Source organism: Ziziphus jujuba, chromosome 11, assembly GCF_031755915.1.
Source record: "Ziziphus jujuba cultivar Dongzao chromosome 11, ASM3175591v1".
Lineage (NCBI taxonomy): Eukaryota > Viridiplantae > Streptophyta > Magnoliopsida > Rosales > Rhamnaceae > Ziziphus > Ziziphus jujuba.
In genome coordinates, this window is record NC_083389.1 from 25,373,549 (window position 1) to 25,400,590 (window position 27,042).

Below are 27,042 nucleotides of genomic sequence, written 5' to 3' on the forward strand. Positions count from 1 at the left end.
ACAGATAAATAGGGTATCTTATCTCTATATGATGCCTATAGGTAATTTTAGGAAATTTTGGGAAACATATCAATTGGTAGAACCGTTGATAAAAGAAAGAGATGGTTAGAGGAACCATATGTGGAGCAATTAGGCATAAATTGATACCGACTCCTCAGAATTTGGTAACTTCAACTCCATTAATAGCTACTTATGAATCTTTTTTCGGATTGCACCCATTATCTCAAGTTTTGGGTCGAACTAATCCGTTGACACAAATAGTTCATGTTAGAAAATTGAGTTATCTGGGTCCTGGAGGATTGACAAAGCGAATTGCCAGTTTTTGGATACGAGATATCCATCTTAGTCACTATGGATGCATTTGCCCTATTACACATATGAAGGAATCAATATTGGACTTATTGGCTCCTTAGCAATTCATGCGATGTGTGGTCATTGGGGGTCTTTGGAAAGCCCATTTTATGAAATCTCTGAGAGATAAAAAAAAAAAGTACGGATGCTTTATTTGTCACCAAATTCGACTAAAAAAAATAGGTAAAAATCTCTCTCTTCTCTGCGAATTCTTTTTTGAACAATTGAATAAAAAAAAAAAGTTAAGTGCTAGGAGAAAGAAAATCTTGAATACATTTATGGTATCCAATCGGATTGGAATACGGAATATCATAATAATGGTAGAAATTAAATCACTTTTTGGTTTGGTATTCTATACAAATTGTTTGGATATTCTAGACAAAGCTCCATAAGACAAAGTAGAATTTATCATTTTCATTTGTATCTGTTGCAAATTGCAAATTGAGTATAAAATTCTCGTTATCCCTCCTTCATACTTATTTCATATATTCTATATATTATATGGAGTTAGGTCAAATTTCATGCGATTCAGTAAACAGAATATCAATTCCATCATTGCTATATTGATCCATATGATTTGATTAAGAATGAGCAAATAATGGGATTTTTTTTTCTATAAACGAGAAATATAAAAATGCTTGGGGATGGAACTGAGGAAATGTCTACAATACCTGGATTTAATCACATACAATTTGAAGGATTTTGTAGATTCATTGATCGGGGCTTAACAGAAGAATTTTATAAGTTTCCAAAAATTGAAGATACAGGTCAAGAAGTTGAATTTCAATTATTTGTGGAAACATATCAATTGGTAGAACCGTTGATAAAAGAAAGAGATGGTTAGAGGAACCATATGTGGAGCAATTAGGCATAAATTGATACCGACTCCTCAGAATTTGGTAACTTCAACTCCATTAATAGCTACTTATGAATCTTTTTTCGGATTGCACCCATTATCTCAAGTTTTGGGTCAAACTAATCCGTTGACACAAATAGTTCATGTTAGAAAATTGAGTTATCTGGGTCCTGGAGGATTGACAAAGCGAATTGCCAGTTTTTGGATACGAGATATCCATCTTAGTCACTATGGATGCATTTGCCCTATTACACATATGAAGGAATCAATATTGGACTTATTGGCTCCTTAGCAATTCATGCGATGTGTGGTCATTGGGGGTCTTTGGAAAACCCATTTTATGAAATCTCTGAGAGATAAAAAAAAAAGTACGGATGCTTTATTTGTCACCAAGTAGAGATGAATAATATATGGTAGTGGCAGGGAATTGTTTGGCACTGAATCGAGGTATTTAGGAAGAACATGTTGTTCTAGCTCGATACCGTCAAGAATTCCTAACTATTAAATGGGAAGAGGTTCATCTTCGAAGTATTTTTCCCTTTCAATATTTTTCTATTGGAGCTTCCCTCATTCCTTTTATCGAGCATAATGATGTGGATTGAGCTTTAATGAGTTCTAATATGCAACGTCAAGCAGTTCCTATTTCTCAGTCCGAAAAGTGCATTGTTGGAACTGGGTTGGAATGTCAAGTAGCTCTAGATTTCGGGGTTCTCGCTGTAGCCGAACATGAGGGAAAGATCATTTATATTGATACTGACAAGATCTTTTTATTAGGCAATGGGGATACTCTAAGCATTCCATTAGTGATATATCAACGTTCGAATAAAATACTTGTATGCATAAAAAAACTCAAGTTGCGTGAGGTAAATGTATTAAAAATGGACAAATTTTAGCAGATGGTGCTGCTATCATTGGCGGCAAACTCGCTTTGGGAAAAAACATATTAGTAGCTTATATGCCATGGGAAGGTTACAATTCAGACTTATGTAACAAGTCACGGTCGTAAAAGAATCACTAATGAAATACCGCATCTAGAAGGCCATTTACTCTGAAATTTAGACAAAAAAGGAATTGTGATGTCGGGGTCTTAGGTGGAGATGGGTGATATTTTAGTAGGTAAATTAATGGCCCAGATGGCAAAAGAATCATCGTATGCTCCAGAAGATAGATTATTACGAGCCATCATTGGCATTTAGATATCCACTTCAAAGGAAACTTGTCTAAAGTTACCTATCGGCGGTAAAGGTCGAGTTATTGATGTGAGATGGATCCAGAAAAAAAAGGGTTCTAGTTATAATCCAGAAACAATTCGTGTATATATTTCACAAAAGCATGAAATTAAAGTGGGGCATAAAGTAGCTAGAAGACATGGAAATAACGATATCATTTCAAATATTTTACCTAAACAAGATATACCTTATTTGCAAGATGGAAGACCCGTTGATATGATCTTCAACCCATTAGGAGTACCCTCACGCATTAATGTAGGCCAGATATTTGAATGCTCTCTCGGGTTGGCGGGAAGTCTGCTAGATAGACATTATCGAATAGCACCTTTTGATGTGAGATATGAACAAGAGGCTTCAAGAAAACTAGTCTTTTCTAAATTATATGAAGCCAGTAAGCAAACAACGAATCCATGGGTATTTGAACCCAAGTATTCGGGAAAAAGTAGAATATTTGATGGAAGAACGGGGGATCCTTTGGAACAACATGTTATAATAGGAAAGCCTTATATCCTAAAATTAATTCATCAAGTTGTTGATAAAATAGATGGACGTTCTAGCAGATATTATGCACTTGTTACATAACAACCACTTAGAGGAAGGGCCAAGCAGGGGGGCAGTGGGTAGGAGAAATTGAAGTTTGGGCTTTAGAGGGATTTGGTGTTGCTTATATTTTACAAAAGATGCTTACGTATAAATCTGATCATATTAGTGCTCGCCAAGAAGTACCTGGTACTACAATCATTGGAAGGACAATACCTAAACCGGAGGATGCTCCAGAATCTTTCCAGTTTCTTGTTCGAGAATTACGATCTTTGGCTCTGAAATTGAAGCATTTCCTTGTATCTGAGAAAAACCTCCAAATTAATAGGAAGGATGCTTAATCAGAATGAATCAGAATTTTTCTTCTATAATCGATCGGTATAAACTCAATAACTTCGAATCGGATCAGTTTCTCCTCAACAAATAAGTGCTTTGGCCAAAAATATCCTACCTAATTGAGAGATAATTTGAAAGGTGACAAAACCCTATGCTTTTCATTACAAAACCAATAAACCAGAAAAATATAGATTTGATGTGAACCCGCCCAAGCTCACACCACCGACAACTCGCTGGGGTACTGAACTGATACGGATGAAGTCTGGACCGATCACTAGGGTTCAAGCTAAGAGGTTTAAGGACAACCTTGCTACCTTTATCCAAAGAGTAATTCATTCTCAAAAGGGCTTGTCCATACTTGAAGATAAAAGACCTGTTTTAAGTATCTAGGTGGTAGAGGCTGATACATTGGATACTTATACATCGGACATTTTATATCGGACACCCTTGCCTCGGACATCGGAGCCTTGCCTCGGACATCTGATCTCGGACTTCGGACATCGGAAGTAACTTAGCTCGGCCAGACATAACTTAGCTCGGACAATCATCAGTTAGCTCGGCCAGACACAAGTTAGCTCAGACAGACATCAGTTAGCTCGGATAGACCATAAGTTAGCTCAGACATCAGGCAGACATAAGTTAGCTCGGTTGAAGACATAATTCAACCTAGATGTCAAAGTCAACTCGTTACCTAACTTGCGATTGACTTTATTTCTTTTTGGGTTTTTATTTATTTATTTTCTGGACAAATAACTTTAGGAAGGTTTTATTTTATTGTAAATTAATTAATTCCTAATTTAATATAAAGGAATTAATTAATCAAACTTAGATTAGGAAATGAAGTATAGTTGCGGCCAACTAGGTTTCTTTATGTGTGTGCCCGGATTTTCCTAGGGTTTTTAGGGTTTATTTTGTTTCTTTCAAAGCCTATTTAAAGGCTTATTTTTCAATAATAATAATACTTTGATTTGATTAAGAAAATATTTGTGAGATTAATTATCTCTTTGTTCTTGGAGAACACCTAAAACACCATTAGAGAATTGGTTGTTTTAGCTTGACTTATCAATAGGTTTTTCATCCTCTATTGTGGCGTCTACATTATACCAAGGTTTCTAACCATAGGTTGGTTAGGGGTTGAGGTCAATTCCATTAGAACTTGAACTTAATTAAGATCCGGGCTAATATAATATGGGTTTAGGAGCAGATCGTTCTAGGTTCGTATCATTTGGTATCAGAGCTAAATTTTGTTCAGGTTTGATCTATCTTTATTTGCTTTATTTGTTTTTGTTTTATTCTGCAATTTTAGCATTAGGCTAAGGTTGTTTCTATCATCATACACGTTTTGCATCATTAAAAAAATAAATAAATAAATAAATAAAAATTCATTCCTAGTTGAATTAGGATTTCCTAGTTTTATCGTATTTTTGTTTCCTAGTTTGTTGGTTGTTTTTTTTATCATTGTTCTTGATAATTTTGGTTTTTGTTGATTTTACTTTGCTGTTTTAGTCTTAGATATTTGCATTCATATATTCAAAAAAAAAAAAAAGAAAAAAAAAAAGAGAAGGGTTTGCGGCAACATATAAAAAAAAAAATATTAATCACACAATTTGAATTTTTGATTGGAAGGACACGGGTTTGGTGAATTTTTGGGGTTGGAATTGCAAATTTGTTGTTTATTCTTTATACTTCAGTTGTGTTTGATATTCAGTGAGTGAAAAAAAAAAAAAAAAAAAGAAGAAGAAAGCCGAACATAAAAAAATAATATTTATATACCGGTTTGTTGAAAATTGGTGTTGAAGTTTGTTGCTGAAAATTTCTTGTAACTGTTGCTTTGTTGATTATTTATTCCATATTTGGAGTTTCTGGAGAGTTATTTTTTCTGCTGGATATTTGAGTTTGAGTGCTAAATTATTTGGATTAAAATTAGTTAAAGGATTTGATACAAAACTTGAATTACAAGAACAGCAACCAACATTATTCTATATTTTTGTTCTCTTTGATTCTTGTTCGTATTTGAATTTCTTTTCCTGGAATTTTATTCTTGAACTCATAATCTATTACCATCTGGTGCAGTTTTCAAAAATTCCAACATTTTCCCATTATTTTATGTGTTTATTTCGTCTAGAAAAACCAAAAATAGGTATTTTCATTCCGTTCGGTATTTGTTCATTTTTGCTTACTGTTTTGTTGATAAGTTTAATTAAAACATACTAGTGATCTAATTTCTGTTTTGTTGGTGTTTTAATTAGAACTTTGAGATAATTCATTGAGTGGAAAAAGGCAAGAGTGTTGAGCTTAAAAGAGGGAAAAAACAAAAGGCCGAAACAAGTGTGCAAACACGAGTGTCGAGTTCTCATTTGAGTGAAACACGTAAGGGAGTGAAATTGTAAGGTCCTATTTTATTTCTATTGCATTATTATACTAACATGACAGAATCAAGAATAAGGAGAGGAGATCCACCCTTGAGGATCAATGAGGAGGAGTCCGTAGCATTCCATGGTGATGCCCGAGCTACCGGGAGTGGAGACCAAGTGGACATGAGAGCTGTTTTGGAATCAATATAGCGGGTTAGTGCTCAAGTTGAGCATATGAATCAAAGAATGGGAAGGCTAGAAGCCTCACAAGGAATGCCAAACACAAGAAATAGGCAAGAATTCCATGGAGGACGAGGCCGAGGATGAGGAGGTCGCGAGAGATCGAGAGAGGAATTTGATGAGGAGCCATTCGGTGGAGACTTTGAGGAAGGCATGGATGAAACCTTTGCTGTCCAAGAGAGAGCTGGCCGTGCAAGATATAGGAGGGAAGATACAGATGATGATTTGGGAAATATCAAGGTGAACGTCCCACCTTTTATGGGTAAAAGTGATCCCGAAGCTTATTTGGAGTGGGAAGAAAAAATGGAGATGAATTTTGACTGCCATAACTATTCGGAAGGTAAGAAGGTGAAGTTGTCGACAATGGAGTTTGGCCATTATGCACTCCAATGGTGGATAAATGAGAAAAGCACCTGAAGGAGAGTTGGTGATGACTTGATTACGACATGGCGACAAATGAAAGGAGCCATGAGAAAGCGGTTTGTGCCATCACATTACCATAGGTTACTGCATCAAAGGCTTCAATCTTTGTCTCAAGGAAGTAGGTCCGTGGAGGACTATTACAAAGAGATGGAGATGCTCATGATGAGGCTGAGTATGAATGAGGATAGGGAGGCAACAATGGCGAGATTTCTTGGTGGTTTGAACCGTGACATTGCCAACCAGCTTGAATTGCAACAATACTTGGAGTTAGAGATGATGTTGCATGTTGCCATTAAGCTTGAGCACCAATTCAAGAGGAGGGGAGTAGGATCACGGCTTAGAGGTGTTTCCAGCAGTGGGAGATTCAATTCAAGTGGCTAGAGAAACAATTCAACTAGTGAAATCAAACCAAAGCTGAAGGTGGGGGAAGAAAGCTCCAATCGGCCAAAGAAGGAGCATAAAACCGAATCTGTCCAAGCCTATAAAAATGAGGTAAAATCTGATCCTAAACCTTCAAAATCTAGAAAAATAATTTGTTTCAAGTGCCAAGGAAGAGGACACATAGCCAGCCAATGCCTAAATAGAAGAATCATGGTATTAAAGGGTGATGGTGAGCTGGAATCTGCAAGTGAAGAAAGTGAAGCTGAAACCGAGCAAGGGGAGGATTGCAAAGAAGATGAAGCCGAACCTGTAGATACATCTAATGCCGAGTTGAGCTTGGTTTCAAGGAGAGTACTTGTTGTCTACAAAGATGAAGAGTAGATACAAAGAGAAAACATCTTCCACACTCGTTGCGAAATACAAGGTAAAATTTGTAGCATGATTATAGATAGTGGGAGTTGTACTAATGTGATAAGTAATCTTGTAGTTGATAAATTAGGCTTGAAAACAATTAAGCATCCAGAACCCTATAGGTTACAATGGTTAAATGATAGTGGTGAGATGAGGGTAAATAAACAAGCCAAAGTAAAATTTAGTATAGGAAGATATGAGGATGTAGTTTTATGTGATATTGTACCCATGATTGTTGGACATATACTATTAGGTAGGCCATGGCAATTTTTTACAAAGATGCTACTCATTCTGGTCGAGAAAATATTATTGTTTTCAGGTTTAAAGGAAAGAAGGTCAAGCTGGAACCATTATCTCCTAAAGAGGTTTACAAAGACCAATTACAAATGCAACAAAGGAGAGAAGCCGAAAAGCTCAAGGAAAGAGCAAGTATGGGACCAACGGCTTCACCATCCTTTCAAGAAGGTAAGATTGAGGTTGCTGACCAAGGTAAGGTTTCTAAGATTCATATTGAGTGGAAAGATCAAGGGAAAACCGAAAGAGAGGGAAAAGGAAGTGGCAAACCCGAGAGCTTGGAGAACGAAGAGGAATCCGAAGGTTTGCGCCAATCCAAGGGAAAAAAAGAAAAAGAAAGAAAGGAAAGGTTAAATAGCAATTTTTATTTGAGTTTAGGGGATATTAATAAGGTTATTGAGTGTGAGAAATCTTTGCTGGTCATGATTTATAAAGAAAATTATTTTAATGATCAAACTAACTTTGAAGAACTTGAATTGCCAAGTTCAATGATTTCTCTTTTGAAGGAATTTGGAGATGTCTTCCCAAATGAGATTCCAAGTGGACTACCACCTATTCGAGGGATAGAACATCAAATTGACTTTGTTCCAGGGGCTTCCATACCAAATAGACCAGCTTATAGGAGCAATTCGGAAGAAACAAAGGAACTGCAAAAACAGGTAAGTGATTTGCTTGATAAAGGATACATTCGCGAGAGTTTAAGTCCATGTGCTGTTCCTGTTTTGTTGGTACCTAAAAGGGATTCTTGGAGAATGTGTGTTGATTGCAGGGCTATAAATAACATTACCATCAAATATAGGCATCCCATTCCTAGATTAGATGATATGCTTGATGAGTTGCATGGTGCTTGCATGTTTACAAAAATTGATCTTAGGAGTGGTTATCATCAAATTATGATGAAAGAAGGTGATGAATGGAAAACTGCATTCAAAACTAAATATGGGCTGTATGAATGGTTGGTTATGCCTTTTGGATTATCCAATGCACCTAGTACTTTCATAAGGCTCATGAATCATGTAATGCGTCCATTTATTGGTAAATTTGTAGTTGTTTATTTTGATGACATTCTAATATATAGCCGAAATTTGGATGATCATGTGGATCAACTTAGGCAAGTTTTGCAAGTTCTTAGAAAGGAAAGATTGTTTGCTAACATTAAAAAATGTGAATTTTGCAAAGATGAGCTTGTGTTTCTAGGATTTGTAGTAAGTGCTGCAGGAATCAAAGTTGACCAAGCTAAGGTGAAGGCAATTCAAGAGTGGCTGGTTCCTACTTTTATCACCCAAGTGAGGAGCTTTCATGGCTTGGCAAGCTTTTATAGAAGATTTTCAAGGATTTTAGTACCATAGCAGCACCATTGAATGAAGTTGTCAAGAAGAATGTTGGCTTCAAATGGGGGGAAGTACAAGAAAAATCTTTTAATTTGTTGAAAGAAAAATTGTGTAATGCACCTTTGTTAGTTTTGCCAAATTTTTCTAAGACTTTTGAAATTGAGTGTGATGCTTTGGGTGTAGGTATTGGAGCTGTCTTAATGTAAGAAGGAAGACTCATAGCCTACTTTAGTGAAAAATTAAATGGAGCTGCCCTAAACTACCCGACTTATGACAAGGAAATGTATGCTTTGGTGAGTGCTTTATCTCATGCCAAAGGAGTTTGTGATTCATACGGATCATGAGTCTTTGAAGCATCTCAAGGGTCAAAGAAAGCTCAGCCAAAGGCATGCCAAGTGGATTGAATTTATTGAAACCTTTCCCTATGTGATCTGCTACGAAAGAGGTAAAGAAAATGTGGTTGCTGATGCATTATCCCAAAGGTATGTACTCTTTTCTACCTTAGATGCTAGATTGCTTGGATTTAAACAATTGAAATAACTTTATGAGCATGATAGTGAATTTGGAGAAATTTTTAGAACCTGTTTGAAACATGGATTTAATAAATTTTACATATTTGAGGGATATTTATTTAAGGAAAACAAACTTTGTGTGCCTAATTGTAGTATTAGGGAATTATTGGTTCGGGAAGGACATGAGGGTGGTTTAATGGGTCATTTTGGTGTTTTAAAAACTTTATCCTTGCTGCAAGAACATTTTTATTGGCCTAATATGAGGAGAGATGTTGAGAGAATTTGTGAAAGATGTTTGAAGTGCCGAAAAATAAAATCAACATTGAAGCCGCATGGATTGTATAAGCCTTTGCCGATTCCTACCTATCCTTGGGTAGATTTGTCTATGGATTTTATTCTTGGGTTGCCTAGGTCAAGGACAGGTAAGGATTCAATATTTGTTGTAGTGGATAGGTTTTCTAAGATGGCACATTTTATTGCATGTAACAAAACTGATGATGCATCCAATATTGCTAATTTATTTTTCAAGGAAATTGTGAGATTGCATGGAATGCCAAGAACTATTATTTCGGATAGGGATGCTAAGTTCTTAAGCTATTTTTGAAAAACTTTGTGGGCTAAATTAGGTACTAAGCTTTTATTTTCAACTACTTGTCATCCACAAACTGATGGACAAACCGAAGTAATAAATAGAACCTTGTCTGCATTGTTGAGAGCATTAATTAGTAGAAATTTAAGAACTTGGGAAGAATGTTTGCCACATGTTGAATTTGCATATAATAGGTCTTTACATTCAGCAACTAAATTTACTCCATTTGAAATTATTTATGGTTTTAATCCTTTGACTCCATTAGATTTAACACCTTTACCTTTAGGTGAGCGTGCTAATCTAGATGGAAAACAAAAAGCTGAATTTGTAAAGCAGATTCATGAGAAGACACGAGCAAATATTGAGAGGAGGACCGAGCAATATGCAAAGATGGCTAATCAAGGCCGAAAATCAATGGTGTTTGAACCTAGAGATTGGGTGTCACTGCATTTAAGGAAAGAAAGGTTTCCTGAACAAAGGAAATCCAAACTCATGCTGAGGGGCAATGGACCTTTTCAAGTTTTGGAGAGGATAAACGATAATGCCTACAAACTTGATTTACCGGGTGAGTATAGTGTTAGCGCCACCTTTAATGTTGCTGATTTATCTCCTTTTGCTGCAGGTTATGACTTTGATTTGAGGGCAAATCCTTTTCAAGAGGAGGGGAATGATGCGAACCCGTCCGAGCTCACACCACCGACAACTCGCTGGGGTACTGATCCGATACAGATGAAGTCTGGACCGATCACTAGGGCTCAAGCTAAGAGGTTTAAGGACAACCTTGCTGCCTTTATCCAGAGAGTAATTCATTCTCAAAAGGGCTTGTCCATACTTGAAGATAAAAGACCTGTTTTAAGTATCCAGGTGGTGGAGGCTGATACATCGGATACTTATACATCGGACACCCTTGCCTCGGACATCTGATCTCAGACTTCGGACATCAGAAGTAACTTAGCTCAGACAGATATAACTTAGCTCGGACAATCATTAGTTAGCTCGGCCAGACACAAGTTAGCTCGGACAGACATCGGTTAGCTCGGATAGGCCATAAGTTAGCTCGGACATCAGGCAGGCATAAGTTAGCTCGGTTGAAGACATAATTCAACCTAGATGTCAAAGTCAACTCGTTACCTAACTTGCGATTGACTTTATTTCTTTTTGGGTTTTCATTTATTTATTTTCTGGACAAATAACTTTAGGAAGGATTTTATTTTATTGTAAATTAATTAATTCCTAATTTAATATAAAGGAATTAATTAATCAAACTTAGATTAGGAAAGGAAGTATAGTTGCGGCCAACTAGGTTTCTTTATGTGTGTGCCCGGATTTTCCTAGGGTTTTTAGGGTTTATTTTGTTTCTTTCAAAGCCTATTTAAAGGCTTATTTTTCAATAAGAATAATCCTTTGATTTGATTAAGAAAATATTTGTGAGATTAATTATCTCTTTGTTCTTTGAGAACACCTAAAACACCATTAGAGAATTGGTTGTTTTAGCTTGACTTATCAATAGGTTTTCCATCCCCTATTGTGGCGTCTACATTATACCAAGGTTTCAAACCACAAGTTGGTTAGGGGTTGAGGTTAATTCCATTAGAACTTGACCTTAATTAAGATCCGGGCTAATATAATACGGGCTTAGGAGCAAGTCGTCCTAGGTTCGTATCAGGATTTTTTTGTGAAAGAATTTTTGGGCTTATAAAAAGTGGGATTTGTGCTCGTGGAAATTATCGAGTAATCGGAGATGAAAAAGAAGAACCGAAAATTTATGAACAATGCGGAGTTGAATTTGTTGATTCTCATATATGAAGATATCAAATGGGCTACATTAAACTGGCATGCTCAGTAACCATGTGTGGTATTTGAAACGTCTTCCTAGTTATATTGTGAATCTTTTAGATAAGCCTCTTAAAGAATTAGAAGGCTTAGTATATTGCAATGTGTAATTTGATCAAAATTATGATTTTACAAATTCAGAATGAGAAACTGTCATCCCATTCAATCGAATTAGGATGCCCTAGATCTGACATGTCTCTTGGTAGGAGTAACATGAAGCTTAGAATTATGGGTGTGTTCAATACCCCTAAGTAAAAAGGGAATTGGTCTATGGTCGATTCAATAACAAATAAATAGAAATTTGTACCTCGTGAAAAAAAAAAAAGATTTCTTTTATGGAATTAACCATTTCCTTTCTTTCTAAACAAAAGAAATTTTGTCGAAATAAGAAAAATAAGCAAACATGTCATGGTTGCAGGAGTCTATCCATCGCATATAGGCTTTAAGGATATCATGAAATAACCATCGAGGCAAAGTGGGGACCTAAAAGATTGAACGGAATGATACATAGACAAGTAAATACCTTATGAATTCTAAGGCCCTCCTTTACTTTAATTACAATGTAGGGGATTCATCATTCGAAGGGCAGTAGACTACTGAAGAATTTCACATTTCATTTATTTTATTATGCCATAATTAAATAAAGAATTCAATTAAGAAAATATACTAAAACAAATAAATAAAATGAATCAATAAAATGTTGCTTGACCTTCCTTTGGAACTTGAGTAAGGAGTAGATTTTTTGGGGTTTTTATAGAATTTGAAAGTGGAAACGAAGCCAGATGAGAGGAAACTTTCACATAGGATTTTAAGGGGGGGAAGATCCGATAAGATCCTTTCTAAATTTTTCTTTTGCTAGGCCCATAACTAAAAAACCCACTTTCTTACGATTACGAGGTTCATTCAAATATGAGATCCAACCTTGGAAATATAGCATCCCATTTTTTTTTTTTTACTACCCAAGGCTTCGAAACCTTTCAAAATCGAGAAATTTCTACTGGAGCAAGTGATATCCGAGAACAATTAGTTGATCTGGATTTGTGAATTATTATAGATTATTCGTTGGTAGAATGGAAAGAATTAGGCGAAGAAGGCCCCACAGGTAATGAATGGGAAGATCAAAAAGTTGGAAGAAGAAGGGATTTTTTGGTTAGACGCATGGAATTAGCGAAGAATTTTATTCGAACAAATATAGAACCCGAGTGGATGGTTTTATGGCTATTACCAGTTCTTCCTCCCGAGTTGAGACCTATTATTTAGATAGATGGGGGTAAACTAATCAGCTCGAATATTAATGAATTCTATAGAAGAGTTATCTATTAGAACAATACTTTTATCGATCCATTAACAACAAGTAGATTTACACCAGGGGAGTTAGTAATGTGTCAGGAGAAATTGGTACAAGAAGCCGTGGATACACTTCTTGATAATGGAATCCACGAAAAACCAATGAGGGACCGTCATAATAAGGCTTACAAGTCTTTTTCAGATGTAAATAGGTAAAAAAAGGAAGATTTCGTGAGACTCTGCTTAGCACACGTGTTGATTATTCGGGGTGTTTTGTCCTTGTTGTAGGTCCTTCATTTTCATTACATCGATGTGGATTGCCTCAGGAAATAGCAATAGAACTTTTCCAGACATTTGTAATTTGTGGTTTAATTAGACAACTGTTGGCTTCGAACATCGGAGTTGCTAAGAGTAAAATTCAGAAAAAAGAGCCGGTTGTATGGGAAATACTTCAGGAAGTTATGCAAGGGCACCTCGTATTGCTGAATAGGGCACCCACTCTGCATATATTAGGCATACAGGCCTTCCAACCCATTTTAGTCGAAGGACATGCTATTTGTTTACATCCATTAGTTTGTAGGGGATTCAATGCAAACTTTAATGGGGATAAAATGGCTATTCATGTACCCTTATCTTTGGAGGTTCAAGCGGAGGCTTGTTTACTTATGTTTTCTCATACAAATCACTTGTCGCTAGCTATTGGATATCCCATTTCCGTACCAACTGAAGATATGCTTATTGGGCTTTATGTATTAACGAGCGGGAATCACTGAGGTATTTGTGCAAATAGGTATAATCCATGGAATCACATAAATTACCAAAATGGAAGAACTGACGATAATAAGTATATGAAAGAAAAAGAACCCCGTTTTTGTAATTCCCATGATGCAATTGGAGCTTATCAGCAGAAAAGAATCCATTTAGATAGTCCTTTGTGGCTCTAGCGGTAACTAGATCAATGCGTTATTACTTCAAGAGAAGCTCCCTTCGAAGTTCACTATGAACCTTTGGGTACCCATTATGAGATTTATGGGCCCTATCTAATAGTAAGAAGCATAAAAAAAGAAATTCTTTGTATATATGTTCGAACCACTGTTGGTCATATTTATCTTTATTGAGAAATCGAAGAAGCTATACTAGGATTTTGCCTGGCCTACTCATATGATACCCAATAATATGGTATCTAAGCTAAGTAATTGTATGACACTAGTGTGAATTCAAGTCTCTCGGGTTCAAGTAGGACCATAGTTCCTGAATTTCTATGCAAATCAAGATCGAGAAAAGGAAGTTTTCCAGTCATTGAATCAAACCCATTGGCAAACCCCCCTCAGTGGAATATGGAGGTACCTATGGCAAAACGGGCTAATCTGGCCTTTCACAATAAAATGATAGATGGAACTGCCATTAAACGGCTTATTAGTAGATTAATAGACCACTTCGAAATGGCATATACATCACACATCCTGGATTAAGTAAATCCAATTTTAATCAATTTCAATTGATCCCTTGTTACTGCCCATAAGTAATAGGTAGGGATGACAGGATTTGAACCCGTGAAATTTTGTACCCAAAACAAACATGCTACCTATCTACGCTACATCCCTTTCAATTGGCCTACAGTGTCATTGTAAAGAATCTCTGTCTTGTTTTCCACTTCTTTATTTCTTCCATTAATATACATAAACTATCTTGCTATTTCTTCTTTTTTGTCTCATATATCATATAACCTATAATAATAAAAGACTTATATTAAATATGTATTAAATAAAGATAAAACATGCCGTAAAGTCAAAAAAAAAAAAAAAGACATGAATATTTTTTTGGGAATTCTTAGGTAGAAGTAAAAAGGGACTTATTTTTTTGTTTTAGGAAAAGGAATATCGACTATCTATTGTACTGAATCGTTGTACATTTCAAGTCAAGTTATACATTTCAATTTGAATTAGGGATTCTACTTACAAATACAAGTGGTCAATCGTTAACTACATGTACACATCGGGTCATGTATGTATTACCATTATGTAATACATTTTAGAATAAAATTACAATAACGAATAAAGGAGGAGGATCTGCAATGCGAGATCTAAAAACATACCTCTCCGTGGCACTAGTAGTAAGCACCTTTGTTTTAAAACATACCGCTCCGTGGCACAGATTTCCGGATGCATTGATATTTCCTTTTTTTTTTTTCCATTCTAGTTAGTGAGATTTGGGGGAGTTGGGGGGGGGGGGGTTGTTGAAGAAGATTAAAGATACAATCAAATATCAGTGACTAATCCCTCTCCTTCTCTTTTTTTTTTTCTTTTTTTTTTTAATAAACAGAAACGTGATGGCCGTAGCAACAATATCATACAAGATACTTAAATGAAATACTGTACAGCAATTTGTATTTATTATAAAATGTAATTAAATATAGTTAGAAATCATTATATTTCTTATTATTATTATATTGATTATTGATTGATTGAAATTAAAAGGAAATTGGGCTGCTGTAATGGTAGTCTTTACATTTTCCCTTTCACTTGTAGTATGGGGCAGAAGTGGACTTTATAAGTACTGCTAATTGAATTTAGAAACCAAACTTTATCAATTATTTTTATAGATCTTCCTGCAAAGCCTTTTTTTATTTTAATTTCACTATTTAAATTAAAATTCCATTTTGAAATTGAAATAAAAAACATTTTCATTTCGAAACGATATTTGATTCTAATGGAGCAATGGATTCTATGAATAATATATGAACTCTTTCAATCAAACAAATATTGCAATTATTCCCATGTTTATATTTCGAAAGGAATACAAATGGTAGGAAATTGATTCCAGCTGTATTCTTCATAACTTTTCTATTTCGATGACCCGACTCTTACCAAAGTTATATATATATATATATTTTTATTACTGTTCAAAGAGAAAGGAAATCTGTTATTACATGGATACACATTTTTTATGGAAAACAACATAGTGGTTGTCCAACGAGATACTACAACTCCACATAATAAAATATTGTCTTGGGCGAGTCACATATTGTGCACTTACCACTTGTTTTATTATGTGGTTTATTATTTTATAAATTTTATTTATGCTGTGCATGCTTTATTTAACTCGTTTCATATCATGGTTCAAACATAAAAAATCAGTGAGGTTTACTAATCGTTTTTGAAATCTGAAGAAGTTCCCACGGAACCTCTATCAACTGCTCAATCAATTATTCATTGTCGGAATGCTAACAAACAGATTACTTGATTTTATTTTATCCATACCCTTTTTTCCTTCATTGGTTTTTTTCTTTCTTTCAATGGATATTAGGATTCATATTAAAAATAATCCGAAATACAGGAATTAGAATTGTACGAATAAGAGTTGTCTTTTAATTACTTCCGATTATTAATTGGAATCAACACAAATTAAACAGAACTAGATGAAGAAATAGAATTGGGACACGACACTAAGTAATTTATATATGGAATTGATATCTATATATATGAACATAATAATGTAGATTGATATATATTAAATTAACTTGTATCTTGAGATAGTAAACTTTCTACAGTACAATGACAATACTAGATAGTATGGTAAGAAAAATATGAATCTTTCTCTCTACCATACTATCGTCTCTCATAGAGTAATGGTGATTCTATTTTCTTCATTTCATTCATTTAATATGTGAAATTGGAATCTTTTTCATTTTATTTCTTTTCTTCAATCATTGATAAGAACTAAAAAGTCAAGTTTAATTCAAATTAATCGCTCTGACTTACTGTTTTTACGTATATTATGAGTAAAAAAGCAGTAGGAACTAGAATGAATAGTGTAGTAGCAATAAATGCAAGAATATTGACTTCCATAATTTCATCGTTTCATGTTTCTTTAATTGGTAATAACTCGGGATTTAATCCCATAGAAATGATAAATCTTTCATTTTTCCATTCTTTTTTTCTATAACTTATCACCTTCCTTGTACAATCATCTGATGAAGTATCATCTAACCGCCTTTACATTTACCTTACGGTTAATTTTAACCAAACCCAAACAAAAAATCGAAATGAAAAAAAAGAGGGATTTGGTTGGCAATGAAATTTGGCTATTTGTACTCCCTTTCGCATAAAAATGGAGAGACAAATTGATGTATTTTGGTTATTTTATTGGATATGAATCCGTTGGGACTGATGGGACTCGAACCCACAGCTCCAGTCTTTATAGGGTGGTGCTCTGACCAACTGAACTACAATCCCAAGGACATAACATAATAAAATAAACTGTACAGTATACCTATCCTTAATGATTTCATTCAAACCCTTTCAATTTAGATTTTCAATTAGAATTGTCATGTTGGAACAAAGAAGTAAGTGATATATTTCTATCCATATGGATATGAGCTTTAGCGAAAGCGGCGTGGATTACTAATAATCTTTTCGTAATTGCTGGATAATCAATCTTTCAATGAAAAAGTTCATTTTTCTTTATTTTACTCTTGTCCTTAGCCTTTACACTTACCAATCTTGATATGAATCTAGATCATTAGAAAAATTAGAATTTATTGAAAAAAAATTAAAAAGAGTAACTAAATAGTGGTAGAGATATATCAAATTTTTTTACTTTTTTCCTATTGGGATCGAGCATTTCGGGAAAACAACAAATGGGTTATATCATGGCGGATCAATGAATTATTGGGCCGAGTTGGATTTAAACCAACATAGACATATTGCCAATGAATTTACAGTCCATCTCGATTAACCGCTCGGGCATTGACCTAGGACAGGAAGAAGCAATTTCATGCTTATTGATAGTCCATGATTAACTTCCTTTCATAGTACCCTACCTTAAAGGAAGTCGAATCCTTGCTGCCTCCTTGAAAGAGAGATGTCCTGAACCACTAAATGATGGGGGCATAGTTGCCCGACCGCCATCATATTATGCTCATAGTATGAATAGTTTTTCGAAATTGTCAACATACAATATAATAGAATGGGAATGGTATGACTCAATACAAAGGATAGCACTTTTCGATGAGTAATTGGTCTACCAGAATGGGGGATTAAACCCCATTCTTACCCTTTCATTCATCGATTCACTCATTGTTAAGTTTAGGCGGGCATATTTCTACCTCACACTAAGATAGGAAATTCAAATAAAAAAATGATAAGTTATTGAATTTTTTTCTCTAAATTTTTTTTGGTTCAAAGGACAGGCCGAATCTCTTTATCAATGATTGCTTTGAAAAAATATTTCGGAGCTATGTTGAATGGTAGGTACATGTATCAATCATATGAATTTCGTTATAATGGAAAATAATGGAAAGAAATCAGGGTCATCCGGTCTAAAAACAATTCATTGCATTGATATTTATCAAATCCAATATCAATAAACCTTTTTTTACCTACACTTACTAGTATATTCTATACTCACTACGTAAATCAAATTGAGCATTCCTGAATGACCCACTATGCATCTAAGATATATCTATTACATAGATTATAATGTATAAACGTATAAACGTATAAGATATGTCTATAGACATATAACATTTAATATGTATATACACTAAACTCATAGAAACTAGTGGCTTGTTTAGGAGTTGAAATAAATGAGCCCTTTTAGCTCAGTGGTAGAGTAAATCCATGGTAAGGCATAAGTCATCGGTTTAAATTCGATAAGGGGCCTTGTTTTTTTTTATAAAACTCCAACCGCAATATTCATATTTATAAAGATCTTGTTGCCATTTGTAATAAAAAAGTAACAAACCATAAAATGTAATTGTAATATAATTAATTTTTATATTGGAATTCTATTAAATACTAATGAAGTGTAGTAATTTCTAGTAATTATAGTTATAAAGTTGAACATTTGTTATTATGTTTATTATATTGTTATAAATATTATAATGATAAGTTTATAATGAACAATGCTAAGTTGTTTACTTGAATCTCCAAATATTCCTATTACTTTATTCTATTATTCCAATCAAATCAATTAGAAATCAATAAAAGAAAAATTATCTGGACCTAACCCATTTAATCATAACTATATCCACTATTCTGATATTAAAATTCGATTAGAGATAAAATTGGAATAGTGGATCTTTTTTTTTTTTTTCATTTTCGTATTTCTTTGGACTGCGTGGGAATCTGTCAATATTTCCAATTAAATCTTCTTGCTTCTAGATGTGGTATAGGAATGCCATTCCATTCCCTTACTTTACAGTGAAAGATTTATTCCAAGCACAACATACATAAGAGGTGTTTAAAATACCTTTCTTTGATTCCAACACACAAGACAAGATCACTTTCTATTTTATTATATATATTTCATAATTTATAAGTATCTATTTTAGATACTTAGATATCCATCAGATCGTGGTTTCATGTAACAAATATTTCCATCCATATGGATACATACAATATTTTTGTTCTGATAATCGGATGGAAAATGGATGCAAGAAAGAGACTTTTATTTATAGTCTCCTACTATTAAATTCAATACCCTATTAATTTAATTAAATATAAATAATAGAATAAAATAAATAGAATAGGAAGTTTATTTAAAGAAAATTAAAGAGTAAAATAGAAAGTAATAAAATATATGATACTGTAGTAGTTTAAGACACATACAAATTCTTATTTTTATTAATTTTTCCAACAGGATTCAAGAATAAGATTAGTTGATGGAATGGGAGGACTATATCTGGGGATCTATTGGTAGCGAGAAAAGGGATCGCTTGTTTCTTGAACAATTCTTTTCAAATCAAATCAAAAATGCATCTATCTGATTGATGAGTCATAAGACAATTAATGGTTCAGGTGGTTATTAAGAATAGGAAAGGATAACCAAATTGAGTTCAGGGATTTTACTTTACTAGGTTGAGTTAGAGACCAATAAATTTTTTTATATTCGAAACCTATTGGAAAGAAGGGGCAGTGGATGAGAAATAAAATCATACATAAATGATAGAAGCCCCAACATTCTGAAAATGCTACGAGGTGCTTGAAAATGGTTGAAGTAGTTGAATAGGAGGATCACTATGACTATAGCCCTTGGTAAATTTACCAAAGATGAAAATGATTTATTTGATGTTATGGATGACTGGTTACGGACGGACCATTTTGTTTTTGTAGGTTGGTCCAGTTTATTGCTCTTTCCTTGTGCTTATTTAGCCTTACGGGTTTGGTTTATAGGTACAACATTTGTAACGTCATGGTATACCCATGGATTAGCAAGTTCCTATTTGGAAGGTTGCAACTTCTTAACCGCCGCAGTTTATACTCCTGCTAATAGTTTAGCACACTCTTTGTTGTTACTCGTTGGTGTCGATTAGGTGGTATGGACTTTTTTTGCTCTTCACAGCGCTTTTGGACTAATAGGTTTATGTTATGTCAACTTGAACTTGCTCGATCTATTCAATTATGACCTTGTAATGCAATCACATTCTCCGGTCCAATTGCAGTTGTTGTTTTTGTATTCCCGATTTATCCACTAGGTCAGTCTGGTTGGTTCTTTGCACCAAGTTTTGGTGTAGCAGCTATATTTCAATTCATCCTCTTTTTCCAAGGGTTTCATAATTGGACATTGAACTCATTTTATATGATGGGAGTTGCTGGGGTATTGGGTGCTGCTCTGCTATGCGCTATTCATGGCGGTACTGTATAAAATACTTTATTTGGATATGGTGATGGTGCAAATACATTCTGGGCTTTTAACCCAACTCAAGCTGAAGAAACTTATTCAATAGTCACCGCTAAAGGCTTTTGGTCCCAAATTTTTGAGATTTCTTTTTCCAATAAACATTGGTTACATTTCTTTATGTTATTTGTACTAATAACCGATTTATGGATGAGTGCTTTTGGAGTAATCAGTCTAGCCCTGAATCTATGTGCCTAATACTTCATTTCTCAGGAAATCCATGTAGCGGAAGATCTGGAATTTGAGACTTTCTACACCAAAAACATTCTCTTAAATGAAGGTATTTATGCTTGGATGGTAGCTCAAGATCAGCCTCATGAAAACCTTATATTCCCTGAGGAGGTTCTACCATGTGGAAACGCTCTTTAGTGGAACTTTAGCTTTAACTGGTCGTGACCAAGAAACCACCGGTTTCGCTTGGTGGGTTGGAAATGTTCGAGTTATCAACTTATCCGGTAAACTACTGGGGGCTCATGTAGCTCATGCCGGATTAATCGTATTCTGGCCAGGAGCAATGAACCTATTTAAAGTGGCTCATTTTGTACTAGAGAAGCCGATGTATGAACAAGGATTAATTTTACTTCCCCACCTTGCTACTCTAGGTTAGGGGGTAGGTCCCAAGGGAGAAGTTTCAGACACCTTTCCATACTTTGTGTCTGGAGTAATTCACTTAATTTCCTCTGTAGTATTGGGCTTTGGCAGTATTTATCATTCACTTCTGGGACCTGAAACTCTTGAAGAATCTTTTCCATTCTTCGGTTACGTATGGAAAGATAGAAATAAAATGACTACATTTTGGGGATTCACTTAATCTTGTAGGTATAGGTGCTTTTCTTCTAGTGTTCAAGGCTCATTATTTTGGGGGTGTATATGATACTTGGGCTCCAGGGTGGGAGGGGGAGATGTAAGAAAAAATACGAACTTGATCCTTAGCCCAAGTATTGTATTTGGTTATTTACTAAAATCCCCTTTTGGGGGAGAGGGGTGGATTGTTAGTGTGGACGATTTGGAAGATATAATTGGAGGGCATGTATGATTAGGTTCCATTTGTATACTTGGTGGAATATGGCATATCTTAACCAAACCCTTTGCATGGGCTTGCCGTGCACTTGTATGTTTTTGAGAGGCTTACTTGCCTTATAGTTTAGGTGCTTTATCTATTTTTGGTTTTATTGCTTGTTGCTTTGTCTAGTTCAATAATATCAATTATCCTAGTGAGTTTTATGAGACTACTGGACTGGAAGCTTCTCAAGCTCAAGCATTTACTTTTCTAGTTAGAGACCAATGTCTTGGGGCTAATGTGGGATCTGCTTAAGGAACTACTGGTTTAGGTAACTATCTAATGCTCTCCCTGACTAGGGAAGTTATTTTTGGAGGAGAAACTATGCGCTTTTAGGGTCTACGTGCTCCCTGGTTAGAACCTCTAAGGGGCCCCAGTAGTTTGGACTTGAGTAGGCTGAAAAAAGACGTCCAGCCATGACAAGAATGGCGTTCTGCGAAATATATGACTCATGCTCCTTTAGGTTCTTTAAATTCAGTGTGGGACGTGGCAATCGAGATCAATGCAGTCAATTATGCCTCTCCTAGAAGTTGGTTAGCTACCCCTCATTTTGTTCTAGGATTCTTCCTATTCATAGGTCATTTATTTCATGCGGAAGGGCTCATACAGCTGCTGCAGGATTTGAAATAGGAATTGATCGTGATTTTGAACCTATTCTTTCCATGACTCCTTTTAATTGAGATGGGAAGCTTGATGCTTGAAGTAAGAATCAATTTGATTCCACCATACATATTAGCTTAGGTAGATCAAGTCAAATTTAAAAAGTATTCCCTTTTCCCTTATTTTCATCCCATGTATATCTAATATTTTTTTTGTCTGGCTCGGCTATCCCACTTAGCCGAGCCATTGCCCTTTATGATACTGAAAGGGCAAAACCAATAAAATAAAGAAAAGCAACAAATCTATTCACCAAACCAAGAAAGGAGAGAGAGGGATTCGAACCCTCGATAGTTTTTTGTTTCAAGCTATACAAGTTTTCAAGACTGGAGCTATCAACCACTCGGCCATCTCTTTGAAAGCTAATTTCTATTTTATTTTTTTCCACTGAATAGAACACAGACATATGAGTTGATACCATTACTATCTATATAAAGGTATCGGGTATGAATCTATAGGCCTATATATCTATATATATATATAGATGCATGATCCAGCATGCCTTTTTTTAAAGTAAAAAAACCACCCTCGATTCTATGCCTAATAAAAAAAGTGGCAAAAGGAGGTAATAAGTCATATAGAATCAATGATGGAGTCATGGTAAAATAATTCTATGATGCATTTTTTTATTTTTTTTACAATTTTTTGGTTGATAAAGAGATCAAATGGTATAATTCTTTGGTTGGTAGATTGGAGGATTAGAAACATGACTATTGCTTTTCAATTGGCTGTTTTTGCATTAAGTGCTACTTCATCAATCTTAATGATTAGTGTACCCGTTGTATTTGCTTCTCCTGATGGTTGGGTGGATAACAAAAATGTTGTATTTTCCAATACATCATTATGGATTGGATTAGTCTTTCTGGTGGGTATCCTTAATTATCTCATCTCTTGAACCTATTCGCTTGAGATCTACAACTGACCCCTCTCCTAATTCTTCCAGGTTGTGAGACACATTAAGCCCCAAAAATAAAATACAAATAAAGGAAAAAATTCTAAAAATTAGAGGGAGGGGTCAAACTTATTGTATTTGTGTATTTGTTTTGTAAATTTTCTTTATATAAATATGAAATAAAGATGTATTATAAATTATATATAAACTATATAAACAAATATTATATCGAAATAAAATATAATATATAAATATATAATAAGATATATAAACGAAAAAATGGTTATATATTTTTTTATTCACAATATATCATAATATAATAATTTTTAAAATTATATAAAATTATATTATATATACAATCATATATACTACAAATAATATAAAATATAAAAATGAAAGAGAGCATTTGGCCTATCTCTGCTATAATATAATCTATACATTTCGTATCAGGAACAAAAGATGCGGATATAGTCGAATGGTAAAATTGTTGGGTGAGAAGGTTATGACCAAGAGCAAGCTAGCTTGAAGTGTTAGCAACAAGCAAGCTTTTGGTGATGCTCTTGGGAATGGTTGTGTGTGAGTTGTGTTTTTAGGTTTTGGTTATGGTGTTTTCTGGTTTTTAGGGTTCCTAAAGTGTTCTAAGGTGTTGAAGAAGAGATAAGAAGAAGAGGAACACGTTGGCTTTTGAAAATAAGGCTTAGATGTGTAGCCATTTCATTCATTTTACAATATAAGCTTGAAATTACAACTAGTTCACACATGCCAAGCATGTGAGCTTACAAAATGAGTAAAGTATTTGAAATTTAAAAAGTAAAATGGTCAACACCTAACTTTTCATACACAAAAGAGTCAAAAACCAGCTGCAACATGTCTATTCCAAATATAGTAAAAAGTGGCACATGGTTTGAACTAAGTTCCTATTGTTTAACTAGTTTGGGTAAACAACAAAACTAGCTTCACCTACTTAGTTCCCCTTTGTATCTGCTTATGAAACTTGGTTTGAAGCATCCTTGGTCATTAATAAATATTGTTCCAAGAGCTAGGAAAGTTCTGGAACCGGATCATGGGCCAAACAGCTCCAAAACTGGCCCATACTCTGCATACTGGGCCCATCAGATACAGCAATCTGTTTGGAATAGAAAATGGACTTTCCCATGTCATTTTGACCTGACATTTAAACCATAGTCTTCTATATATGTCTGTAGACATCCCTCAAAATTTCAGCGCAAAATTCCATTTGCAACCTGAGATATAAGATAAATAGTGGAACTATGTTGCTGGAAAATATGAATCCAGCACCATAGGCATTTCAAGCATAACATTCCTACTCTTTTGTGCATAATCTTGCCTATAATTTTGCATACATAACTTAGGCACAAAACATTATCAAAATATACCTTGCATCAATTAAAAACATACAAAGAAATATAAACTCATAAAAGGAAAGGATTTGATACCAAGGTGTGCATGCTAGCCGGTGACATGCACCATCAAGTGGCAAAATTGCCACACTTCAACACTCCTCCTTGGCAATTTTGTATGAGACATTGAGAAGTCCTCTCAATATCTCAAATCTCTTCTTTCCCAATGGCTTGGTGAAGATATCCGCCAAGTTCTCCTCGGAAGTCACATACTCCAACTTCACTTCACCACTTGCTTCAAATTCCCTTAAGGAATGATACTTGACCGGTATATGCTTGGTCCTCCCATGTTGGACTGGATTTTGTGCAATTGCTATTGCTGAAGTATTGTCACACAATATCACCGTGGCTTCCTCTTGCTTCAAGCTCAAGTCCTCCAATAATTTCCTAAGCCAAACACCTTGATTAGCACAACTTGAGCAAGCAATATACTCGGCTTCCGCGGTGCTTTGTGCAACGGTTTGTTGCTTCTTGGAATTCCATGAGAAAGGACCATTTCCAAGAGTGTAAATGTAGCCCGATGTGCTCTTGCTATCATCCAAAGAACCAGCCCAATCACTATCACTATAACCAAGCAAAGCTTCATTCATGCCATCCTTGTACCATATACCAAAATCACTAGTACCTTTCAAATACCTTAGGATTCTTTTTGCACAACTAAGATGATTTTGTGATGGACTATGCATAAATCTTGACAAAACAGCCACACTAAACATGATATCCGGTCGAGTAGAGCATACATATAAAAGGCTACCAATTAAACTTCTATAGATGGAAGGATTTACCTTTGGAGAATTATCATCCTTCACCAACTTGGTGCCTTCATTCATAGGTGTGGCAACGCTATTACAATCCTCCATGTCAAACTTCTTGAGCAACTCCTTCACATAGCTTTCTTGAGATATGAAGATGCCCTTGGATGATTGGACTACTTCAATTCCAAGAAAGTATTTCATCTCTCCAAGGCTAGACATCTCAAAGTTCAATTCTAGCTCACCTTTGAAGTTGCTCACTTCTTTCTCATTACCACCGGTCACTAGGAGGTAATCAACATAAAGAGACACCAACACCATGCAACCATGAGTCCTAATATACAATGTAGGCTCATTAGGACTCCTCCTAAATCCATGCTTTGTCAAAAAACCATCTATCTTGGCATACCATGCCCTAGGAGCTTGTTTAAGGCCATACAAGGCCTTGTGTAGCTTGTATACCTTCTCTTCACTTCCTTTCTTCACAAAACCTTCGGGTTGCACAACATAGACCTCCTCCTTCAATATTCCATTCAAGAAGGCTGACTTCACATCAAGGTGATATACTTTCCAAGACTTTTATGCCGAAATTGCAAGAAGAAGTCTTATGGTTTCCATCCTTGCAACCGGTGCAAAAGTCTCTCCATAATCCACACCGGCTTGTTGTGCATATCCTTTGACAACAAGCCTTGCCTTGTGCTTATTTATGGACCCATCCGGATTGTACTTGGTCCTAAAGATCCACTTCACCCCAATAGCATTCTTTCCCTTCGGTTTTGTTACCAAGCTCCAAGTGTCATTCTTGTTTATCATATCGATTTCATCTTGCATGGCTTGTCTCCACTCTTTTCTTGCCATAGCCTCATGGACATTGATTGGATCACTCAATGCCACATTACACCTTTCATAAATCTCATTAAGAGGTCTTGTGCCTCTCACACCATCACCAATCTCCAAATCAGCCCCTATGGAGATTTCTAGCTCATTCTCATCATATTCATCATCATGGGCAGCACCTTCATCATTTCCTTGTTCCTCATCATTATCATGAGCTTCAAGCCGATTGTCTTCATCCATACTAGCCAACTCCTCCTTACTACAAACCCATTTAGCTTCCTCATTAACTTTCACATCTCTACTTATCACAAGTTTCTTGGTTTCCAAGTTATACACTCTATATCCCTTGGTCACATCACTATAGCCAACCAAAACACCAACTTGTGACCTTTCATCAAGCTTTCCTCTCTTCTCTTGTGGTACTAGGATGTAACAAATGCTTCCAAATACCCTTAGATGATCAAGAGAAGGCTTATATCCAAACCAAAGCTCAAATGGGGTTTTACTCCTCAAAGACTTGGAGTAAAGCCTATTTTGGATGTAGATGGATGTATTAACTCCTTCGGCCCAAAACTTCTTTGGCAAGCCACTTTTAAACAACAAACATCTAGCCATCTCCATGATGGTACGGTTCTTCCTTTCACATACACCATTTTTTTGTGGTGTGTATGGTGTAGTGAATTGATGAATTATACCATGATCCTTACAAAGTTGTTTGAAAGCCTCACTTGTGTATTCCCCACCATTGTCCGTCCTTAACACCTTTATAGTGCAAC

General features: G+C 35.2%; 1 protein-coding gene across 1 annotated transcript; it reads left to right on the forward strand.

Annotated features, from left to right (window-relative positions):
• The first annotated feature begins 1,815 nt into the window (after nt 1–1,815).
• On the forward strand, nt 1,816–3,317 carry LOC125420563 (DNA-directed RNA polymerase subunit beta-like). The gene is made up of 2 exons (XM_060812939.1): nt 1,816–2,070; nt 3,030–3,317. The coding sequence occupies exons 1-2, from the start codon at nt 1,816–1,818 to the stop codon at nt 3,315–3,317; spliced, it is 543 nt and encodes a 180-aa protein (XP_060668922.1).
• Nucleotides 3,318–27,042: the final 23,725 nt, after the last annotated feature.

Coding starts and splice junctions, on each gene's coding strand:
- LOC125420563 (XM_060812939.1), top strand. CDS start 1,816: ATGAGTTCTAATATGCAACGTCAAGCAGTTCCTATTTCTCAGTCCGAA. Junction 2,071..3,029: donor AAAAACTCAAGTTGCGTGAG/GTAAATGTATTA, acceptor ACAACCACTTAG/AGGAAGGGCCAAGCAGGGGG.